At 30.9% G+C, this 20,107-nt stretch overlaps 1 protein-coding gene across 6 annotated transcripts in view; it reads right to left on the bottom strand.

Annotated features, from left to right (window-relative positions):
* Positions 1–234: 234 nt before the first annotated feature.
* The window catches only part of Fhos (Formin homology 2 domain containing), a 119,832-nt gene continuing 99,959 nt past the window's right edge, over positions 235–20,107 (bottom strand). For 4 of the 6 annotated variants that reach the window (XM_070645572.1, XM_070645567.1, XM_070645566.1 and 1 more), the window contains 9 exons: positions 18,267–18,451; positions 12,386–12,609; positions 9,150–9,808; positions 6,519–7,054; positions 6,157–6,304; positions 1,996–2,812; positions 1,626–1,889; positions 1,318–1,553; positions 235–384 (listed from right to left, as the gene is read on the bottom strand). In XM_070645572.1, coding sequence (XP_070501673.1) covers positions 311–384; positions 1,318–1,553; positions 1,626–1,889; positions 1,996–2,812; positions 6,157–6,304; positions 6,519–7,054; positions 9,150–9,808; positions 12,386–12,609; positions 18,267–18,451 — 3,143 coding nt within the window. In that variant the 3' untranslated portion in view covers positions 235–310. Of the gene's footprint in view, positions 385–1,051; positions 1,128–1,317; positions 1,554–1,625; positions 1,890–1,995; positions 2,813–6,156; positions 6,305–6,518; positions 7,055–9,149; positions 9,809–12,385; positions 12,610–18,266; positions 18,452–20,107 lie in introns of all 6 variants that reach the window. The other 2 variants (XM_070645571.1, XM_070645570.1) reach the window with 2 other exon arrangements.

Raw genomic sequence — 20,107 nt, 5'->3', positions numbered from 1 at the left:
TCAAAAAGCATCTTTACTGGCCCCAATTCCAACAAAACTAATTTCTGAAATTTTTCTCCATCGCTAAATCCAAAAATTATTTTCGCATCGATTTTTTCTTCTTGACTAATGAAAAAACTTTTCTCATCAGCGTTTCGCAATTGCTTTACATCCATTTCAGCTTGATTTCTCAAAAAAATCATCTAAACGAAATCGAATAGAAAATTAAAAAGAAACAAATGTAAAAAGCATAAATTAAAAATCATTATCAAAAGAGGATATTTATATAATATAACAAAAAACAGAGAGAATTGATATAAAATATCCCGAATTAGTATCCTTGTATTAATTGCTGTATGTGGTGCTGTTCTTCCTCTGTCAATCCATTTCTTAATGTTCGACGTACTGTAACGGAAAAAAGAACAATAAAATGAAGGAGATTAGAATAAAATTGAGATCATTCAGACATAAAAGCAGACAGGCATTAAGTAGACCTTTTTATCGACCTTTTTTAATGGGAAATGAACAATCAAATTTCCATCTAAAGTTAATGAATTAGTAATAATAAGATAAATGAATACCAATGTTAAAATGACGAGAAAATAATTAATTTCCATGAAAATGAGAAAAGTTTTATATTAACTATGGATGTAGAGAGTGAGAATTAATTCGTCAATGGAGAAAATCATGCGGAAATTCATCAAGGAATTGTAGACAAGAAAAAGAGAAAACGAATTATTTTCATGTTCTCAGTTATGCGGTATGCCTACATTTAAGGAGAAAATAAAGTTTGTCTTCCATTCTACGTAACACATATACTGCCTTCTTTGGCGACGCTACGTAAAACGTAAGAAAAAGCTTTCATGTGAGAGCAAAAAACTACAACAACAAAATAAATATTTGGGAATGTTAGGGATGAGTGTGGTACACACAAACTTTCAGAATTAATTAAATGAACAAAGTTTTTTGTTAATGAATGTCATAAATCATGAATACAAAAATATTATTAGAAACAATAAATTGTTAAAAACATGAAAGGAATTCAACACAATATAACAACCATTGAACCAACCATTTCAGTGTTTTCTACACGGGAGATGGAGATCTTTGAGCAGCAAAACCCTCACGAGTACGAGATCTCTTAACTACTAAACAACCCAACACCATCAGTAAGATATAAATAAATAATATTTGAGAATAGAAAGGAGAGTCATGATGAAAATTAAGAAGTAAAAGCATAAATTGCAATGTAACTTGAACTAGATACAATTTACCTCACAAAATAGTTCAAACAACACTGTATCAATTGTGGAAATATGAAATATTTATGACACTTACATGACTTCCTATCTGCATTTCGTGTTCTCTTTCTTTCACGCTGTACAGGTCGTGGCGTTGCTGTTTTTGTTACTGTCTTAACAAGCGATTCAAATATTTCGTCATCAGCATCGGTGAAACTTTCATCGCGTGCTGTAACACTGGGAGATCTTTGAGTTTCAGGACGACGACGTCTAAATGTGAATGTGCCATTAATCTCGGCTGTTTCGGAACCATCTGTTGTACCAAGAAGTTGTCTGTTGTTTTTCGGATAAGATTAAGTTGTTAAAGGAAATGAAATGCTTAAAAAATAATGACAGAAAAAATACCTTAATTCTTCATCCTTAGAATTTTCTTCTTTTGTCGCTGGCACAACATTTCCATTCTTAAATTTAGGAACATCAATAATCAATTTTCCGCGTGTCTTATTACGCTCACGATGATTGGCTTTCTTTTCAATTTGTTGATGAACACGCTCACGTGTTGTTCGATACTCTAAAGCAAACTCCGATAAAATACGACAAAATTCATTGGGTCGTGACTCGGCTATGCGATGAGGTGGAACACCAAGCCATAATAGGAATTTGTGATACCTGTGGATTAAAAAAAAATAATAATATTTTTATTGAAATGTGATGACAAATAAGATGATTGATGCAATATTTGCATGCATGAATGCATTTAGTCAGCTTTTTTTACCTATTGATAACACGCCGATGTACAACATCGAGAATAATAATCCGCTCAGCACAATCGGCCAAAAAATCAATCAATTTTTGTTTGAGTTGCGGTGCTGTGTCATGTTTACTGATCAATTTCAATCGATCCCATGATGCCTTACATTCAGTCTCTAAATATTTTATATTATGTGCCAATTCATTGAAATCAGCTTTTGATGCACGCGTGATTGGACCAATCTCGGAATATAGATCTGTTGTATTTGATTGTGATTCCATTACCATATGACATAAATGATGTAATAATGAATGTTTATGTACGGTATCCTTGACTTCAGGTACTTTAGCTAGATATTCAATTTGGAAACCTTTTACTGGTTGTCCATTAAGGAAACATCCAATTGATAGGAGTGTCGAGAGAATGCACTTAAATGTAAGATTTGTCTTGAGAAGCTCAACACCTTGCTTTAAATCCATCAATGGCTCTGCAATTTCTTTCTCAAGATTTTCAAAATCAAGTTTAAACGCCCACAATTTCAGTCGTGCTGGTAATTCAGATATTGACGAAAGTGTGAGCAGGAACTGTTCCGCGCTACCGAGTGGCAATTCTGGACTCAGCATCTGAGCCTCTTGAATTTTGCCTCTCTCCTCATCCGTTGGCAACATATTTAGTAATTTCTCAATGCCCTCACGAGTGACCACTGTTGAGTCCATTTTCAGAATTGCAGCCTTTATGGCCCTCGGAGGTGGTAACTTAGTCATTGCAATATTAATCGCATTTGATCGTTTGTGATCTAAAACAATTATCTCTTTGTTCTTGTTGGTTTCTTGTTGTTTCTATTGTCGTAATTATTTGTGCATTTAACGTTGTCATTCAGTGTCGAAAGCATTGTAATTAAGTGGAAGAAAGAGAATAAGCATTGTAGAATTAGCATAAAATGAATTTCTTTTTTACTTAATTCTTAAATTAAAACATTAAATTAAACACAAAATGAACTCAATGTTCTCTCTACAGTACGTCTATAAACATTTAGTGTAGGATACTATAAATGTCTATTTTAATATTAATACTTATGATATAGGTATAAAATGCGAATTAAAATGTGTAAAAGAAATAATAATAAAAATAAATTGGTCTGTGCTGGTAGCTTCACAGTCTTTTTTTTTCATCTGCTAAAAGGTGTCTAATGTGTTTTGAATGTTGTAGCTTTGCTTTTTATATGCGGGGAAGCACAGTTGATGGGAAATTTAAATAAATGGGACTACACAACCACACACATAATAAACTAGACTAACTAAAAATTAGGTGGTGATGGATTAAAGTTGTGGACAGGATTATAACATGTCAGCTAATAGTGAATTAAAATAATGATGTTCACAGTCATGTACTGCATTAGAAACATCAAAATGCCAATTTAAAGGAATAGTTTACAGTTAAACTCAAATTACAGCACCTACATATGCATAAATTTTCTCATGCTGCCGACAGATTATAAGGCATTTGAGTCATATTAGTATGTACAGTTGCAAAAATATTTACAAATCAATTTTCTATTCAATAAAGAAAAGCAGAAAAGATTTTCTGCTGAGTAAAGTTCAATAATTGATTAGTCATAGACATTATATTTGCTGTAATGACGATAATGATAATGAGAATCTTTAAATGAATCTCTTGTCAAGTCTTAGTCTATAAAAGAGAAATCTATGCCAATTCATTCATTCATCTATTCTCGTTTTAAAATGCAATTTAATTTATTGGAAATGCCTGATTATGCTTTACAATATGTAATCCATTTCCATCACCAACTTCATCAACTCGATTAAATTAAATTGAATTATTCTGTATCGTGTGGTGTGAGGCATACATACTAAAAGCAGGTAATAAGATTTGATATTGATCCTTTTATACTACTGACTTCTGTACATGCTCAGTTATCAATAAAGGCAATAAGAAACGAGAGAAAATCATAAAAAAATCCTAACGATTATTGCAATCTCAAGAAATCCTATGGTTTTATTGTGAAAAGAAAGTTTCGAGTTGATTTTTATTGAATTGTGTTTTATGTGCTTAACAATGAAGGATGAGGAATTTCTTAAAGATTTTATTTTTTGGAATTTTTCGTACTTCTTCTAGATGAAGGTAATAAATGTTGAATTTATTAGGTCAAAAATCAAGAAAATTTTGAATCTTAAATATTTTGGTAGAAATTTCATGCATTTTTGATTTATGAATGATTGAAAAGGTTTACGGATCTACAAGATATTTTCGAACAGCAATTCCTGTTGAGTTATAAATATAAAAATTTGGTTACAATAGATCAAATAACCCGAAAATAATAAATTTGAGAATGCTGTCGTACACAAGTGGAATAATCCTCTTAACATAGTCACAAAATTATTTTTTGATTATCCAGTAGCCAAATTGACTCTATTATCTTTTTGATGGTGGCATTAAAATTTTTATTGTTTTCTGAATTTTTTGGTAGAAAATAAGCAAAAATTTCAATTTTAAAATTTATTCGAATATAAATAATATCGAATTATTTCATGAATATATTGGCTATTTTGAATATTTTTAATGATGTGTATTGTCATCAAAATTCATAAATGAATTGAATCGATTTTTCAGAAATGTTAAAGAACAGCTTTATATATATACAATTTTTAAAATTTCATTCAATAGGTATCGTATCATAAAACGGGATTAAAACATCAAAGAGCTACATGCAAATTGGGATTAAATTTAATAAGGATTGTATTGTGTATTTTGGGAAGTATGTTTGTGTCTACATATGTGGTATAATTTTGTTAATAAATTCCAAAAACAAGGATAAACACACAAAACATCTATGGAAAAGTGCACTAAAAATTCAGAAATTTTTTGCCAAATGAAACTCACCTCCTGAAAAATATGTACCGAAAAACCAATTAGAATACATAAAGTGAGAAGGATAAAGAAGAACAAGACACAAGAAACATAGAATAGAATAATTGTTATTTGTACTTATGTAGCGTTATAAAAAGGACATTAAAGTATGATCAACATGAGAAATAAAAGGACTTTTTTCTTATTGTCGTCATGCCATTAACATAAAATCTTTTCTTTCTTTCTTCAATTATTAAAAAAAATTATTTTTGCAAAAGAACAAAAAAGTGCTCGGAACAAAAACATAAAAATTTTCTTTATGAACTTTTTTAATTTTCAAACAAGAATAAAAAAAAATATTCGGTCTCAAATGTCAAACGAGAAAAAGAAGAAAAGCTTTTAAAAATTATGCGTTCCTTCTCAGAATCACATGAAGTTTGATTAGGGTCGTAGTCAGGAAGAGGTTCTATTTAAGAATGACCCTGCTTTTCGATAGGAACTTTGTATTTATGTCCAAACTCAATTGAATCCCTCTAGCTACATCACTGCATAAATCAGAGTGAGTAGAGTTATTCCTTTCGATAACCATTCATTAAGTATGAATATATATTAAGGCTGAATAATGCACACACTTGAATGAGCAGTACCTTTTACCCCATTCAATTCATCCGATGTCGGATAAAAAGTAAAATTTTACTTAGTAACGATGATTGTTAATGAACCAAAAAGTATCCTCTTATAAATGTAAAAGTACCGACTTTTGTATGCTATAAAAAATTTCCTTTCTTCTTGTTCCACTGCATGAACATTTTACTCTTCATTTTCATACAAAAGATGAGAAATTGAAAAGGAAAATTTTCCTCATAAAACATTTTTGTTCTCGTTCTTGTTTTAGATATAACGAAAATTTTCCGCAAATACTCATTGATAATAAAAGTAAAAACGAGAGAAATAAAAGGAAACATAAAGAATTTAAACTCATGTCATGAGCATATAGAAAATGATGATAATACAGGAAAGAGGATGGAACTAATGTACATAAATCATTTGTTTCTCGTAAGTAGGTTGAAAAAGAATTTATTTTGAAGGATGAGCCACTATGGTATAGAATCTTTAAGGGCTTGAATTCGTCAAAAATTACTCAAAATTTACTTTAAATGACTTAAAAATCATGACAATTAATTTCATCCTCAATCTCTTCCCATCCTTAAAATCCATTTTCCTTCACATAAATATAATGAAATATACCACAAGAAGAAGAAAGAGCTATAGATAAGAATTATGTTCTACTTAAGTTTTACCATTAAAATAAACATACCTTAGTTAGTAAGTCTTTGGCACGAGACTCAAACAAATGTTCAAGTTTTAAGGTATCTACATTTGATGGTGGCAACTCATCCCAAATTGTTCTCTCGATTGTTGTTGGTATCATGTCTTCTCGAACTTCCTTCCAGAATAATTTCACCTGAGGAAATCAAAAGTTTTAATATGAAAATTTTTTGAGAGATAAATTTAATTCAATATTTGTGGATGAATGTGTTTATGGTGTAGGAATAGTCTAATTGTTTGTAGATTTTTATTGAATTTTGACATTTGAAACTTTAATCCACAAGATACACCACAGGTACATTCATACATAAATCATGACTTATAAGACCATAACCCCTAACAGCACTTACTGTTTTCTTAGTCTTTTTCAATGTTAAACCATTTAAATCATTATTGCTGCTATCTTTGGGCGAATTTCCATTAACTAAACCATTTGTTCGTAACATAGGCGGTGGAACGAGATTTCCTAAAGGATTATTAAGTCCACCCATTGCAGGTGGTGGTGGTGGAATTGATGATCCATTTATGCCTCGCGGCGTAAGTACATTAATCTCGTCCTCCTCATTTAAATCTCGAAAATCTAAATCACATAAAACTAAATCACGATCCATATTCTTCATTAATTCCTCCCAATGTAGTTCAATTTCAGACTTTTTTGGTTCAGGCTTTTTGAGATCATTTTCAACATTTGTTTTGACATCAACTTTATTTTTACTTTTATTAAGCTCCTCTTTGGCCTTCGATATCAGTCCGGTCATATCGCCGACACGATTCGGTTTCTCCTCTTGCGGGCTCAATGGCAAATTGCTCAATTTTTGTGTTAAATCTTTGACAGTTTGTTCACGCTTTAGTTGTTGCAGAAGCTTTTTGTCTTCGTTTTCAGTGTCTGTTCATTGATCGATTAAAGAAATGAAAAGAAGATTTTTTTTTATGCATTAGACTTTCATTTTTCACAAGCATTAAAAGTTACAATAAAAATAATTTTTCATCTTTTTCTTAAATAAAAATTTTGTGGTTTGGTTTTAGAAAGTGATATGAAATGACATTGACAAACAAACAAAGAAAGCGACAGCATAGTAGGAGAAAAAGGCACAAAAAATCATTTTCTTACCGTTCTTTTTCTTAAGAGTTTCCTCGTCCTTTCTCTCATAATCCCCATTGATTGAGGTTCCATCGTTACTTCCATTGATCACAATATTAGGAATGTTTGGAATGTTAGTGGCACTAGTGGTATTTTTGGAATTGTCATGCAAGCTGACGGTGCCATGATGGAAATGATTATTATTACTAGTATTATTACTATTACAGTGCGAATTTCCATTTGTGGCGTGGCCGTTAGTAGAACTTACTGTATTTCCATTACTTGTTGCTGATATCGTCGTTGCCGTAGAATTTGTTGTTGGCTGTCCACGACCAACAATTTGCCTTGAGACATAATTAATTTTTATTGTACTAAAATCATTCGACCGTCCATTATTGCTGATATTTGTATTGTGACTGCAATTTCTTACAAATCCATTCGTCTTATGTGATTGCTCATGATGATATCCGTTTCTTGTTGCATGTCCATTCGATAATGTACTATCAGTATGCTTTCCATTCTGATAACCATTCGATATTTCAGTTACCTTTACCATACCCGAATGCCCATTTTTTATAATATTATTATTACTATTACCATTGTGATGATGATGATGATGACCGTTCGAATTTAGGTTTAATCCATTCAAATGTCCATTAACTTTGTGAATATTAACATTTGCTGGAATATTTTCCAGTACATTTATTGTATCATTTCCATTATCTTTATCAGATATAGCAGCAGATGTTATGAGCCTATTCTTCATTATACCATTAGTTATTGGATGATGTTGCTGCATCACGTTATCAGTCTCATCAATGGACGGTGGTTGTTGTTGCTGTTGTGTTACTGATGTTCCATTTTGATGATGATTACGATGATTTTTCGCAATATTAATGTGAAATTTATTACTCTTTTGATTATTTTCACAATTTTCAACGCCATTTGTTGTGCCTGATGTCGGAGCCTGTGTTGTTATGATGAAACGTTTTGTCGATTGTAATTCGTTTTTTAATTGATTGATGCCATTTAAATGTTTCTCATAAATTTGATGATGATTATTTGCATAACCGTTAAGTGATGGTGAGTTGTAGTTATTGGTCGTTGTTGTATTATTTCCATTTATATCAACCTTATTGTTATTAATATTTTGATGCCGATTCAATATTAAATTCTTATTGTTCTTATATTCCAATGTGTTTTTATCATAATTTAATATCACAGATTTTGAGACTCCATTTTGATTATTATTACACAGAACATTATTATTATTATTAGTAATATGATGATGATTGAGATGATGATAAAGTTTTTTATTAGTTACAATAGAATTATTATTATTGCTATAATCACTCTTATTGTTATTATTATTTAAAATTAAATGATTGTTGCTATTAGAATTGTTCAAGTCGTTGTTGCTTCCATTGTAAATGTGATTGGTACTAGTGCCATTGCTTATCATTGATGTTCGATTATTATTGTTTATTATGTATTGATGTTGTTGCTCATTTACTTGATGATTATCACACTCTTTTATAATACCATTAAAATGATTATTATTACTATTAATATTATTTGAGACTAATGGATGCTTATGCTTGCCTGTAACACACACAAAGTTTGTTAGCATAAAAAGAAAAAAAATATTATAGAAAGAAATTTCCAATGGATCATAACTCATTGATTAGTGTAACCCAATAATATGGGTCACTCTAGTCTAATGAGTTAAGATCCATCGAGAAATTCTTCATTAAGCAAAAGAAAAACAAAGAAAACAATGTTACACAAAAAATAAAGGGAAATCATGTTAGCAATAAAAGCCATGACATGATAAACGATGGTTTATGCTCAATGAAATTTTAAACAATCAAAAATTTTTAGGATTGTCATTTATGCTTACCATAATCATCACTTTCGACACCGCCATTCTTTGTTGTACCATTCACCACAGCTTCTTGCTCTCTTTGGAAAGATTTTTGTCGTTCAGCACGTTCACGACGTCTACGCAGTCCCGGCGTTACACCAGCTACACCTTCCCTGACTTTGCAATCCGCAAAACCATTGAGGTCACCACCTCCGCCAGAACTTGAACTATCATCATTATCATCTTGTTCTTTCTTCTGTTGTTGAATCATGTAGTTAAGAGGTAATGGAGGCACGACAGGTGGTACAATGTTATATGTTGGAATTGGTGGAGGCGCCGGTGGTGGTGCTGTTCCTGTGCTATGCCGCCGTGATTTTCTACGCTCTGTACTGTCACTCGACCGTAATCTTAACGTTTTTCTCACAGTATTATCTGGTAAACGAATAATTTCATCCGATTCACCATCCTCAAAGCGTAGCGCTGCCTCATACAATTGAAATTGATCTAATAAATCTAAGTCTGTGCCAGTTCGTGACATATAGCGTTGTATTATACTCTCCATTCCTTGTTGTTCAAGAAAATCACTTTCATCATAGAAACTATCTTGATCACTTAGGCCCGATAATGTTTTATTGATTAATGATGTTGCGTAAATTAATAGTTCGGTATCAGCATTATCGTAATCTTTCAATAATCTATTGAGAAAGAGGAAAGAAGAGAGATGAAAGAGAAATACAGAAAAAAAATCTTATAGACATTTTTGCTATAATGTATAGGAAATGGATTGTATCATAAGAGCGTAGAGAGATTCCAAGGTCTTACATTATTGTTGAAAAATGCTTTCATTCAAATGGCATTTAATAGGAAATATTGGGTCATTTGGCAATATCTTTTACGAGATCTGCTAATAGATCCGTTTTTGGTGATTTCACTGAGTTTGCTGCTTTTATTGCGAAATTATTCAGTTATAACATCTATAGAATTGAATCTATAAAACAAATTAAACTTAACACTCCTATAATAGCCTCCTACAATGCCGTCTTCCTATATATCTATTTTTAATTGTTTTATAATACCATATTATTTAAAAATAAATAGTACAATGGAAAGGTCATTGTTTTCATAACTCTCAATGATGCACGTTATGTTTGCCCAGTTAGAAGTAACTCTTTAACATATTTTGATAACAAGTCACGATTGTAATTTTCTTATTGAAGCCTTCCCCAATATATCACGATTACAAAACCATTTATTCATTCATTTTTTATTCATTCAATGCTAATATTGAACAATATCTCGTAATCATTTTTGTTTCTTTCTTTTAATTTCTTTATGGCTATGTAGAGTCATATAATTTAGGTTTGGGGAGTTTGGTGACTAATTGGCTATTGCATTATCTTCCTATTTTATAATTTATTGATCCGAAACTTTTTCTGCAAGCTAAGAAGTTCATGAAAAAAATTATCATAAATTCCCAATTTCCATACGCGACGAGCAATGAACTCTAGTTCCATAGTAAAAAGTCAGAATTCTTTAATAAAAAGTGAAATTTATGAGACGAAGAAAAATAAAAAAAAATTGAATTTCTTCTTTTTCTTTCCATTCGCTTCATCATTTTCTTTGTTATTATTACACGATATGCCCTAGCTTTGGCGCACAATTTAAAATGCATTAGATAATTGAATTGATCGAAATCATAAGGGCTTTACAGACGAGGAGAAATGAAGAAAGAAGAAAATTTTGAAGCTTATGAAAAAAAAGTAATTCACGACTTTGTTGTTTTGCTCGCATAAGAATATTTGAATTTTTTGTTAGTTTTTTGAAGCGAGAACAATGGAATGAGTATAATGTAAAGTGTGATTTTCAGCTGGTTATAGCTGCCGCGTGCTAGTTTCTTAATTTCAATATTATAGAAATTTTTTGATAGTTAGATCATACAATATGCTTGAGTGCAAGTACACTGAATGTAATTTTAGGGGTTATGGGCCCCCGTGCGCCTTCGTCAAAGAAGTAGTAAGTAAATGCATTAATTTCATATAGACTCATTAAAACCTTGTTAAAACCCCTAAGTCATTTTTCGAAAATTCTCAATAAGATCCTATACAGTAGATTATTTCAAAAAGGCAACAAAATCGCATTTGAGATCTAAGATAAATTCTTTCTTAAGCTTTATAATGAACAGCTCATAAGTGAAGCATTTCATAATTCAATCGCATTGATCAATGCACAAAAAAGGGAATTGGTTAAAGTTCAATGTTTGAAATGAGACGGTTGTAAAGTAACGGATCAAAAAGTAAAAATTAGAACACCGAGGTTCACTTGGCAGTTAATTAACAAGAAATAAAGAGAGAATAACAATTGTGCATAGAGCCGTATATGCAAAAAAAGATCAAGATACAGATTAAAAGAATAAGACTAAAAAGAAGAAGAAGAAGAAAAGTAACTGCTTCGAGATGAAATTCTCAATCAAATATATCACTCGAAGTATTCGACGATTTACAGCTAATGAGAAAAATGAGAATAACAGACGACTTGTTGTACCTCTAAATGTAGCGCAGTGCAGTAAGAATAGCAATGACTCACAAATAATAATCTTGAGGGCATCAAATATGTTGAGAACTTTCTTGTAAGCTGCAAAATCTTTTCAACTTCCCGGATCATAAAAATAATGAAAATTAAATTAAAATCAACATTTCAATCAGAAGGCAAAGAGGCAGCATAAAGGAAAAGGCAAAATTAATTCTGCACACAATAGTAAAGTCATGAAGTCATGTAATGAAGACTTAATTCAAAATAATAATATTAAACTTCAATTAAATATACGAGAAAATAAGAGAAATAGACATGGACAGAAATTGAAATGAACAGATGAACATGAATTGAACAGCATTCGGCATTTATCATCGATCATTAGAATTTTTCATTTTCTATGCCCTCTTTAGCATGTTGTGTGTCTTATGCTTAGAGTTACATTGCAATTATTATTAGCTATATAAAGTCATTAAAAACAAAGAATTGTGCTGACTGTGAGGGGGTCAGCAGGTAAAGCCAACATTTTTATTTTATAGAGAAATAAAATTCTTAATGCGAATATTTCAGCATAAAAGAAGTGATTTCATCATCATCATCCCCCTAGTTCACAAAAAAGAACTAAAACAGCAAACTCAGTCCCAGTCAATCAGTCAATAAAAATTGATCAAATATTGTACCATAAAATGCATGACGTAGCACAAAAACAACAGAAAGATCTTAGTAAGATATAATCTACTCACTTCATTATGTTCGTCCAAGGCAACGATCCTCGGGCACTATCCACAGTTCTGATTGCATTCACCAGTAGATAGCAATTGCCTTCGCAATACTCAACAAATACGAGCAACAATTTAAGTGCTGTCTTAACCACGAGTCGATATTTTGATGCAATTAATGTATACAGCCATTGTACAGTTGGTCCATGCTTCATTACACCATTCATACCATCAACATATAGCATCACCTGGTCATGTCCATCAAGATTTTTTTCGATGATTTTGCAGGAATAAAAGTATGAAAATAAAGAAAAAAATATAAATGAATAATTGAAATCTCCTTTTGATGATGAAAAGTGCAAATGCAGAGCAGCAAAGCGACATGTTGTGTATACATATTTCATTGTTATATTCTGTGTAATTGATTTGTGAAAAATGAGAAATAAAAAAAAGAGGAGAAAAAGGTGAAGAAATGTGGCACATTACTGTCTTTCTCGCGCGCTATACATTTCATTCTAGCAAAAAGGTATGAACACGCCTTGGCATTACAACTTTGTAATGGATTGCAATTTTCTCCTCCATCTGTCTTATTTATTCTTGCGCGTATAAATATTGAATGTTTTGTACTGTGCGGTATGTAATCAAGCTTTAAAGAATGGAATTTATTTGTGAATGAGGAATGTATTCGCCGCAAAATAATCGACAAATATGGATAAATAATTATTTTATTTAATGTTCTGTGTACTTTTTTGACCTCCAAAATGATCGCTGAAATAATAAATTTACGTTTGCTTTATCGTGATTTTTTGACTGTAAATGATCTGTTTTAAGCTTTGGCAGGCACTAAGTTATATTTTATTTATGCTAATTCCACTCACTTTTACTACGAATATAAGGCTTAACTTCATTATTTCAACCTGTTCTCTTGTTGAAAATCACATGTTTAATGCGACACGGTTCAAGTATAATAAAATTTATTTCGACTCATTTTCTCTTATCAAATTTGAGATTGTTATCTTAAGTCCAAGAATACAGAAAAAGTATGAGTAGATAATCGCCTTGATAGTGAAATATATGGCAGGGATTTTTGGGTGAATTATTTTTGGAATGTTTGCAAATAGAGTATTTTTGGTACTAGATTATACTATGGGAAGTTTTAGCAATTTTTCTTCAAAATTAACTATTAGGATTGAATCTTCAACATTCCTTACTTTGGATGATTATAATAATTTTATTGGTACCAATCAAGTATTACTCAAATTTATGACACTTTATCGAAAGTGTTTATTGCATTTCAATTTATATTGATAGCACTAATTGTATGCAATTGAGTGGATATACAAATTTCAATTCAATTAGTCATCAAAGGGTTTGGTCGTTCTATATTTGAGAACATTCCTTAAACATATTCTTAAGAATCACTTGACCCTTAAATTTTAATCATATGTACGATGACACAGATGATTATGGAAAAATTGAGAATTACTTAAGATGATTATTTCCAGTATGTCTAAATAATTAATATAGTTCATTAAATTTTAATGGAAAATATTTTGTGGATATTTAAAAATCATTAAATTTAATGTAGCCGATCATCTTTCGGGGATATTTTTGATGGAAATTTTAGGTCGTAAACGGTTATTATCAAGGAACGCCGCAGAGACAAATTAATTAAAGTCAAGATATGTGTTGAATTCTCGAAAACAAATTTAAGGCTTATTCATAAAATCTCCAAAATTTTAACATCACATATGGGATGCATATATAGAAAAACAAAACTTTGATTCACAAAATCTAATTCCGTAAAGTTTTCATTCAATGCTCTTTATAATCCGTATTATGACATTTCATGCGAATTCCAATAAATTTATCAAATCTTCTGCCACCATGAATGGAAAAATATTTTTTTAAATAAAAATTTCTTGAATAAAAATTTAACAGACATAAATGAGCATCAAACGATGGAATGAGAAACGGGGAAAAAAGTAGTGAATCATGTGAAAATGATTTATTAGAGGCCAACATGCAAACATGAGTTTTGCTGTAGTTTTAGCCTTTTTTCGCCTCAATATTTGTTGCTTTCTTTTTTATGTTCTTTTTCTCTATACTGCTGAGTTTATCGCGTCACTTACAGGCGGTGAACGAGCAACAATTGACATGAAGAGGCAAGGCATGATTAAACAATTTCTATACTCTTTATATTCTTATATTATGTATGACACAGAGTGAATTTTCAGTAGGAAAGAAATGAGCTTATTGTCCCAAATATGATACGATGGTGCATGTCATGCTCAACAAACATAAACATAAACTCTACTATCGCTTAGTTTTATATTTTATTTTTATTTATAAATACATTGCCCCGTGTGCATGATGCCGATAATTGAGACATCTTTTTGCTGTTATATTATAAACAATGTATATTATGTTCCTGCTCTACAGATTGTTGCAAATACAAAAAATGCTCTCATAAATGCATGGCTCGATATTGAGGTTCCCCGTTATAACATCAATTGCAATACATGTCCCTAACTCATCTCACTCTCTATGTGCATTTCTCTATCCTACAGTGTAGTTTTTGTTACTTTTTTAAGCCATCCCGTGTGGCTGTTTGATAAATAAATGTGTAGTTACCCAGTATCACTATGCGTTGAATTATAGCTGTTGTTATTGTATTGTTTCAATGCGACTATCCCAATGGCAAGAGAGAAACGTGTAGATTTTTATGAAGCATCCATGTATCATTGTTTTTTTTCTGTTTTCCATTTTTCAAAAACTCATTTTCTCAAATCGATATAAATAAATAAATAAATATATTGTGTGTGCATAAGCAGCACCGAGCAACACAGGGAGAGATCATAAATTTAATCTTTTATTGCTTCATATGAAATACTAGACGTATTTATTAAATACACATTGAACACTAGCTAGTTAACCTATCTCGTGTCTTACTATATGTCTTCGATCGCTTTCTGTGTCTCTGTACAATATAAACATCGAATATCGTTAGAGACATAATTATAGAGCGACATATATGCCTCACGCTAAATAATAATAAAATAAAGAAATAATAATGCATATTGTAGGCACATACAAATAATAATCGCTCAATAATGTTATATTTATTTATACTCTCCTTTTTAAAGTCAATAGAACAATTCACTTACCCGAGTGGACACAGCTAGTTAATGTCTACTATTAGACACCATTCAACTAGCAATTAGTTTGCCAAAAATATACACGACAACGTAACAAGACATTAACGAGACTTTAACTTGACACATGGAAAGTTGATTTCTAAAGAAATTTGTGTGAAACCATATACTTCACAAGTGCAAGCAGAAATTACAAATAGAAATTTGTATGAAACCATATACTTCACAAGAGCAATCAGAAATCACTTTTATAAGAGCAATTTTTTTTTAATACATTTAAAAACAATGAATGGTGTGCACTTAATGACTTTAGCCAAAGTGCAGTAGTTAGTCACTATGTGACTTGCTTAAATGTTTTAATGGCAGCTACGAACGTGTAATTCTGATTTTTCCAAAATAATTAAATTAACAAATGTCTTCATATCCACATACAAAATTATTAAGCAAATTTTGATTTTTTCATGTACGTTTAATAGTTATAGTTAACTAGACATTAACTATACATAAGTACTGTAAATATGTCTAGTTAAATGGAACGTTCCAAAAATGTCATTAGTCTCAGATACGGTTAGTTACATAGGCTAGTTTATTGGAAAGTAACCAGCCATTGATAGTCAAGTAAATGGAAAGTCTTTAACTAGATGCCTGTCCACTCGGGTTAATTGTGAATAGACACAACAGTATGGAAAAAAAAATTATTTGTACATCTATAACATGTTGGATGAATTTTGTGCTATGAAGAGTTGAAAATTGTTTGTCTAGCAGAGAAGTTAGTGAATTTAAGTGATTTAAGGTGCATTTATAATGATATAAAACTTTGATCATATGGAGTTGTTTGGGTAGTTTATCAAATTTCGACCATTTGGGGAGTAACTGTCTGCGCAGACTATCTGTTGCATAAGACAAATCTACAATAACTAGTACATTTTTCATAAAATGACGGTAAAAGTTTATAAATAAATAAAAATGAAAAAGCGATTTGCAAAATAAAAGACTAAATAAAATGCAGCGCACGCGGGCACTAACAGACATTTGATGCTGGAAATGGAGATGGTGTAGGAAAATTTATTTGAATTTGCAACTCATTTAGTCTTTTAATAACTGTGTTATTCGCTGCATGAGCTCCATTCTCCACCTAATTATATATACATGAAAATATTAAGTCATAAATTGGAGTGTTTACATGATAAATGAGAGCTTTAGGGTGAAACTTCTCTGCTCATGAAATATGATTACATTGGAAAGTAAAGTAAATTGAATAATTTCTTCACATAAAGCGATGAATACTAATTCATTTTCTGATCACCCCTTAAGGTTAGATTTCATATTTGCATGACATCAAATGAAATAAAATCAACTGTCAGGTAGTAACCTGCATTCAGTTTTATGACTCTTTTTGTAGTCTGCCATAATTTTTCTTCAGAAAACAAGCAGTGTCTAACATGTCAAGTATCGATTTTTATTAGATTTTCATGAGGCAATTCATTGTCTCTTTTTTATAATTCATAAAAATGCAAAACTGCAGTTAGATTAATGTGACTAAGACAACGAACAAATAGGATCTATTAAAATAGAAATAATGGAAAGTGTGGTAGAATTTAATTGATAATTTATGATGGATTTGTGTTTATGTAAATAATTTGAAAACCATTTTTACGACTTTTTGTTTCCTTACTATTTAGCTTTGGGGTTTTGAATGCAAACAATTTCAATAATGATCTGCCTCAACTAATGAGGAGCTAGTTATTCGCTAGAATTTTAAATCTCAGTTGTAGATCTTTATAGATTAAGGCAGATTATCTCCTTAAAATCTAGCATTAACAAATAAAATCCTAACCTATCCAATTTACCATCTTTGATTGCATCCCATAAAAAACCTCAACCTTACATAAGAAGAGATAAAAAAAAGTTGTCGTTATTTTATTGATCCTCATTTCAATAATTTTAGCATAATAAAAATATTTGTTTAATTTTAACAAGCAATTTGCAGCACGATTATTAAAAATTTTATTGACACTTTAGGTTCAGCGTGTATAGTCAGTCGCCCACATAATGAGCTCATTTTTCAAGTTAAGCACTCCAATTTAAATAATACTTCAATATATGTTTACATTAATACAAATTTTATTGATGAGGAATCTCAAATTACAAGCGCATTATAAATATAACGACAAGTCTCTTGTTTAATTTTATAAATGCACAAATTCGTTCTGTAGTTTATTTATGTATTTAAAGGAATTACAACAATAACAAACAATTGTCATTAATGTACAGTCGTAAGTATGAGTTAAGCCCGAGTTTTCCATTTTGTGCTACAAACTGCTACATATTTCAAAACTTATGGACTTATAGTAATATCATAGCTACTCAAAAATCATCCGAGCCTTCCCATATCAAGCTCGGAACATTTTTGTATGGATACAAAAATTAATAAATTTTCATACATTCATCGCGACAAAATACAAACGTGTTAAGTCTCTTTCTCTTACAGCACAGCTTTATATGGCGCTCAACATCTCCACCGTCTTCTCGTTGAGCGCCAAAAACAAATGACTTCAAATTTATTATTCAATAATTAAAGTGTTAGAAAATTTATTTATATCTCTCACATTAAAAAAGTCGTTGTGGTTGTTAAGCTTCATAAATAGTGAGAAAAATATACACAGCAATGTCGTTTGATGCCATGCAGCGACAAAATAATTGCACGAGAATAATATATGAGAATATAATAAATTGATATAAAATGTTACCTGTCCTAAAGCTCTAAGAATGTAATTTTGGTAATTTTGATCTGCCTCACTGCCAATTTGTACGAGACAATTGAGACCCCCGAGGCCGACAAAGCCATGTACGAGGTCCTTATCTTCCTGGAAAATTTGCTTCAATGAAAACAGTGCACGTCGCAATTCTCGTCCTTCAGATGTTAACAGTTTCTCTGAAATGAGCAAAAAAACATATAATTGAATATAAAAAATTGAGAACAGAGCTCTGTGAGATGATTTATTATTGCAAATGAATATAATTTCGCCAGCCTAGGCGCAAAAAATAAATACAAACACAAAAAAATTACTTATTCAGCACACTCATAAATTCTCTGCTGCTGCGGTAACAGCACTCGGTGGCGACGACCTAAACATTCATTTTAAGGAAAGAAATGAACATTTTGTGTGAGAAAAAAATCTGTTTTGTTGAGGCGATGCGCACATTGCATAATAATGAAATAAAGAATATTTTTTTTGCTTCTCACAAATCTCCTTGATCAAACAGTTTATCTGTCACTATGTCACACATAAATTTGTGATGCTTTTCATTCCTTATAAGAGAGCTTAAATAAGCGTAAGTGATTTAGCTTTTCTGTTTGTCACTGCTTCGTATCTTTAATGCTCATTATTATTATTCTCATATTTACCATTGAGATAAATCTGTATTTATTAGGTAAAATCTGTTCAATCTATTCAATAATTTTGATGCTATAGAATTCAATGGATTTTGCTGACTTTATACTTGTTCAATCGAGATTTTGGAATATGTCATTTTCTGAATTGTAAGAAATTTTGCTGAAAATTGATGACTAAGCTTTATCAATTGATCGCATAATTTCATTCTAAGCAATCTAATTCACACAATTTATATTCATACAGTCAAACTCTCACTTGATTGCCAAAAAAATTAAAATACTCGAGCTTTCACACGACTCATTGCATTTTAATATCATATTTAAAATTCAAACGACCATCAGGGCGCCCTCAGCATTTGTAATTTTCTTCTGCAAAAATAACTCATTCATTATGAACAGTTTCCATCAATATTATGTCTTGACTTGATGAAATTATTGTGTAACTTGTGCAGTCATAAAATAAATTCATCATAACATAGTGTCTAAAATGCATAAATAGAGCAGCACGCTCTTAAATTTTGAATAATTTTCTATACAAAATTCTCCTTTTTATTCAAATGTTCATCATAATCATCATCGTTGATTCAAAAGTAATTTTGTTTGACTTAAGTCACTACGTCTGAATAGTAATGGTAGTAATGATCATGAATTAATAATAAATAAAGTAATAATTTCTTCATACATTTGAAGCACACTTCAGAGCGGCACATGCATCATATGGGCACGAAAAGCTCTCGAAATAGAGTGATCTCGTAATACAGAGAAAAAAAGCGTCTATCGGTTAAGTCTTATGGATGGGGAGATGAAAAATGAATATTATTATTATTATTGAATGACTGATGTGAAAGCCAAATGAGCGAAATGTCAAAATTCATAAATTCATTGATATGTTATTTTTCTTACATTATTTCTATATCAATAATGATTGCTCAAGCCTCCCGCAATGACTTGAAATCAAGAGGAAGAAACAACAACATAGCAGTGAGGAGGAGGTGAATAAATGGATGAAGAAGAAAAGTAAATGAAACGTGATGATATTGCTCGAAATTGCTTCTACACGCTCATGTATAAATTCGAATTAAATTCTGTTATACTATATGTAAATTGAAGTAATCGCTCAGTTGCTACAAAGCAGTAGGTTAAGTCACATAGTTCAGACTGAAGTAGCAGTAACGGCAGCATAATATCCACTTG

This window comes from Chironomus tepperi, unplaced genomic scaffold (genome assembly GCF_022539635.2).
Source record: "Chironomus tepperi strain 1889 unplaced genomic scaffold, CSIRO-AGI_Ctep_v1 contig_354, whole genome shotgun sequence".
Classification (NCBI taxonomy): Eukaryota; Metazoa; Arthropoda; class Insecta; order Diptera; family Chironomidae; genus Chironomus; species Chironomus tepperi.
Note: the sequence above shows the minus strand (reverse complement) of the source record. Positions and strands in the feature narration are given on the sequence as shown.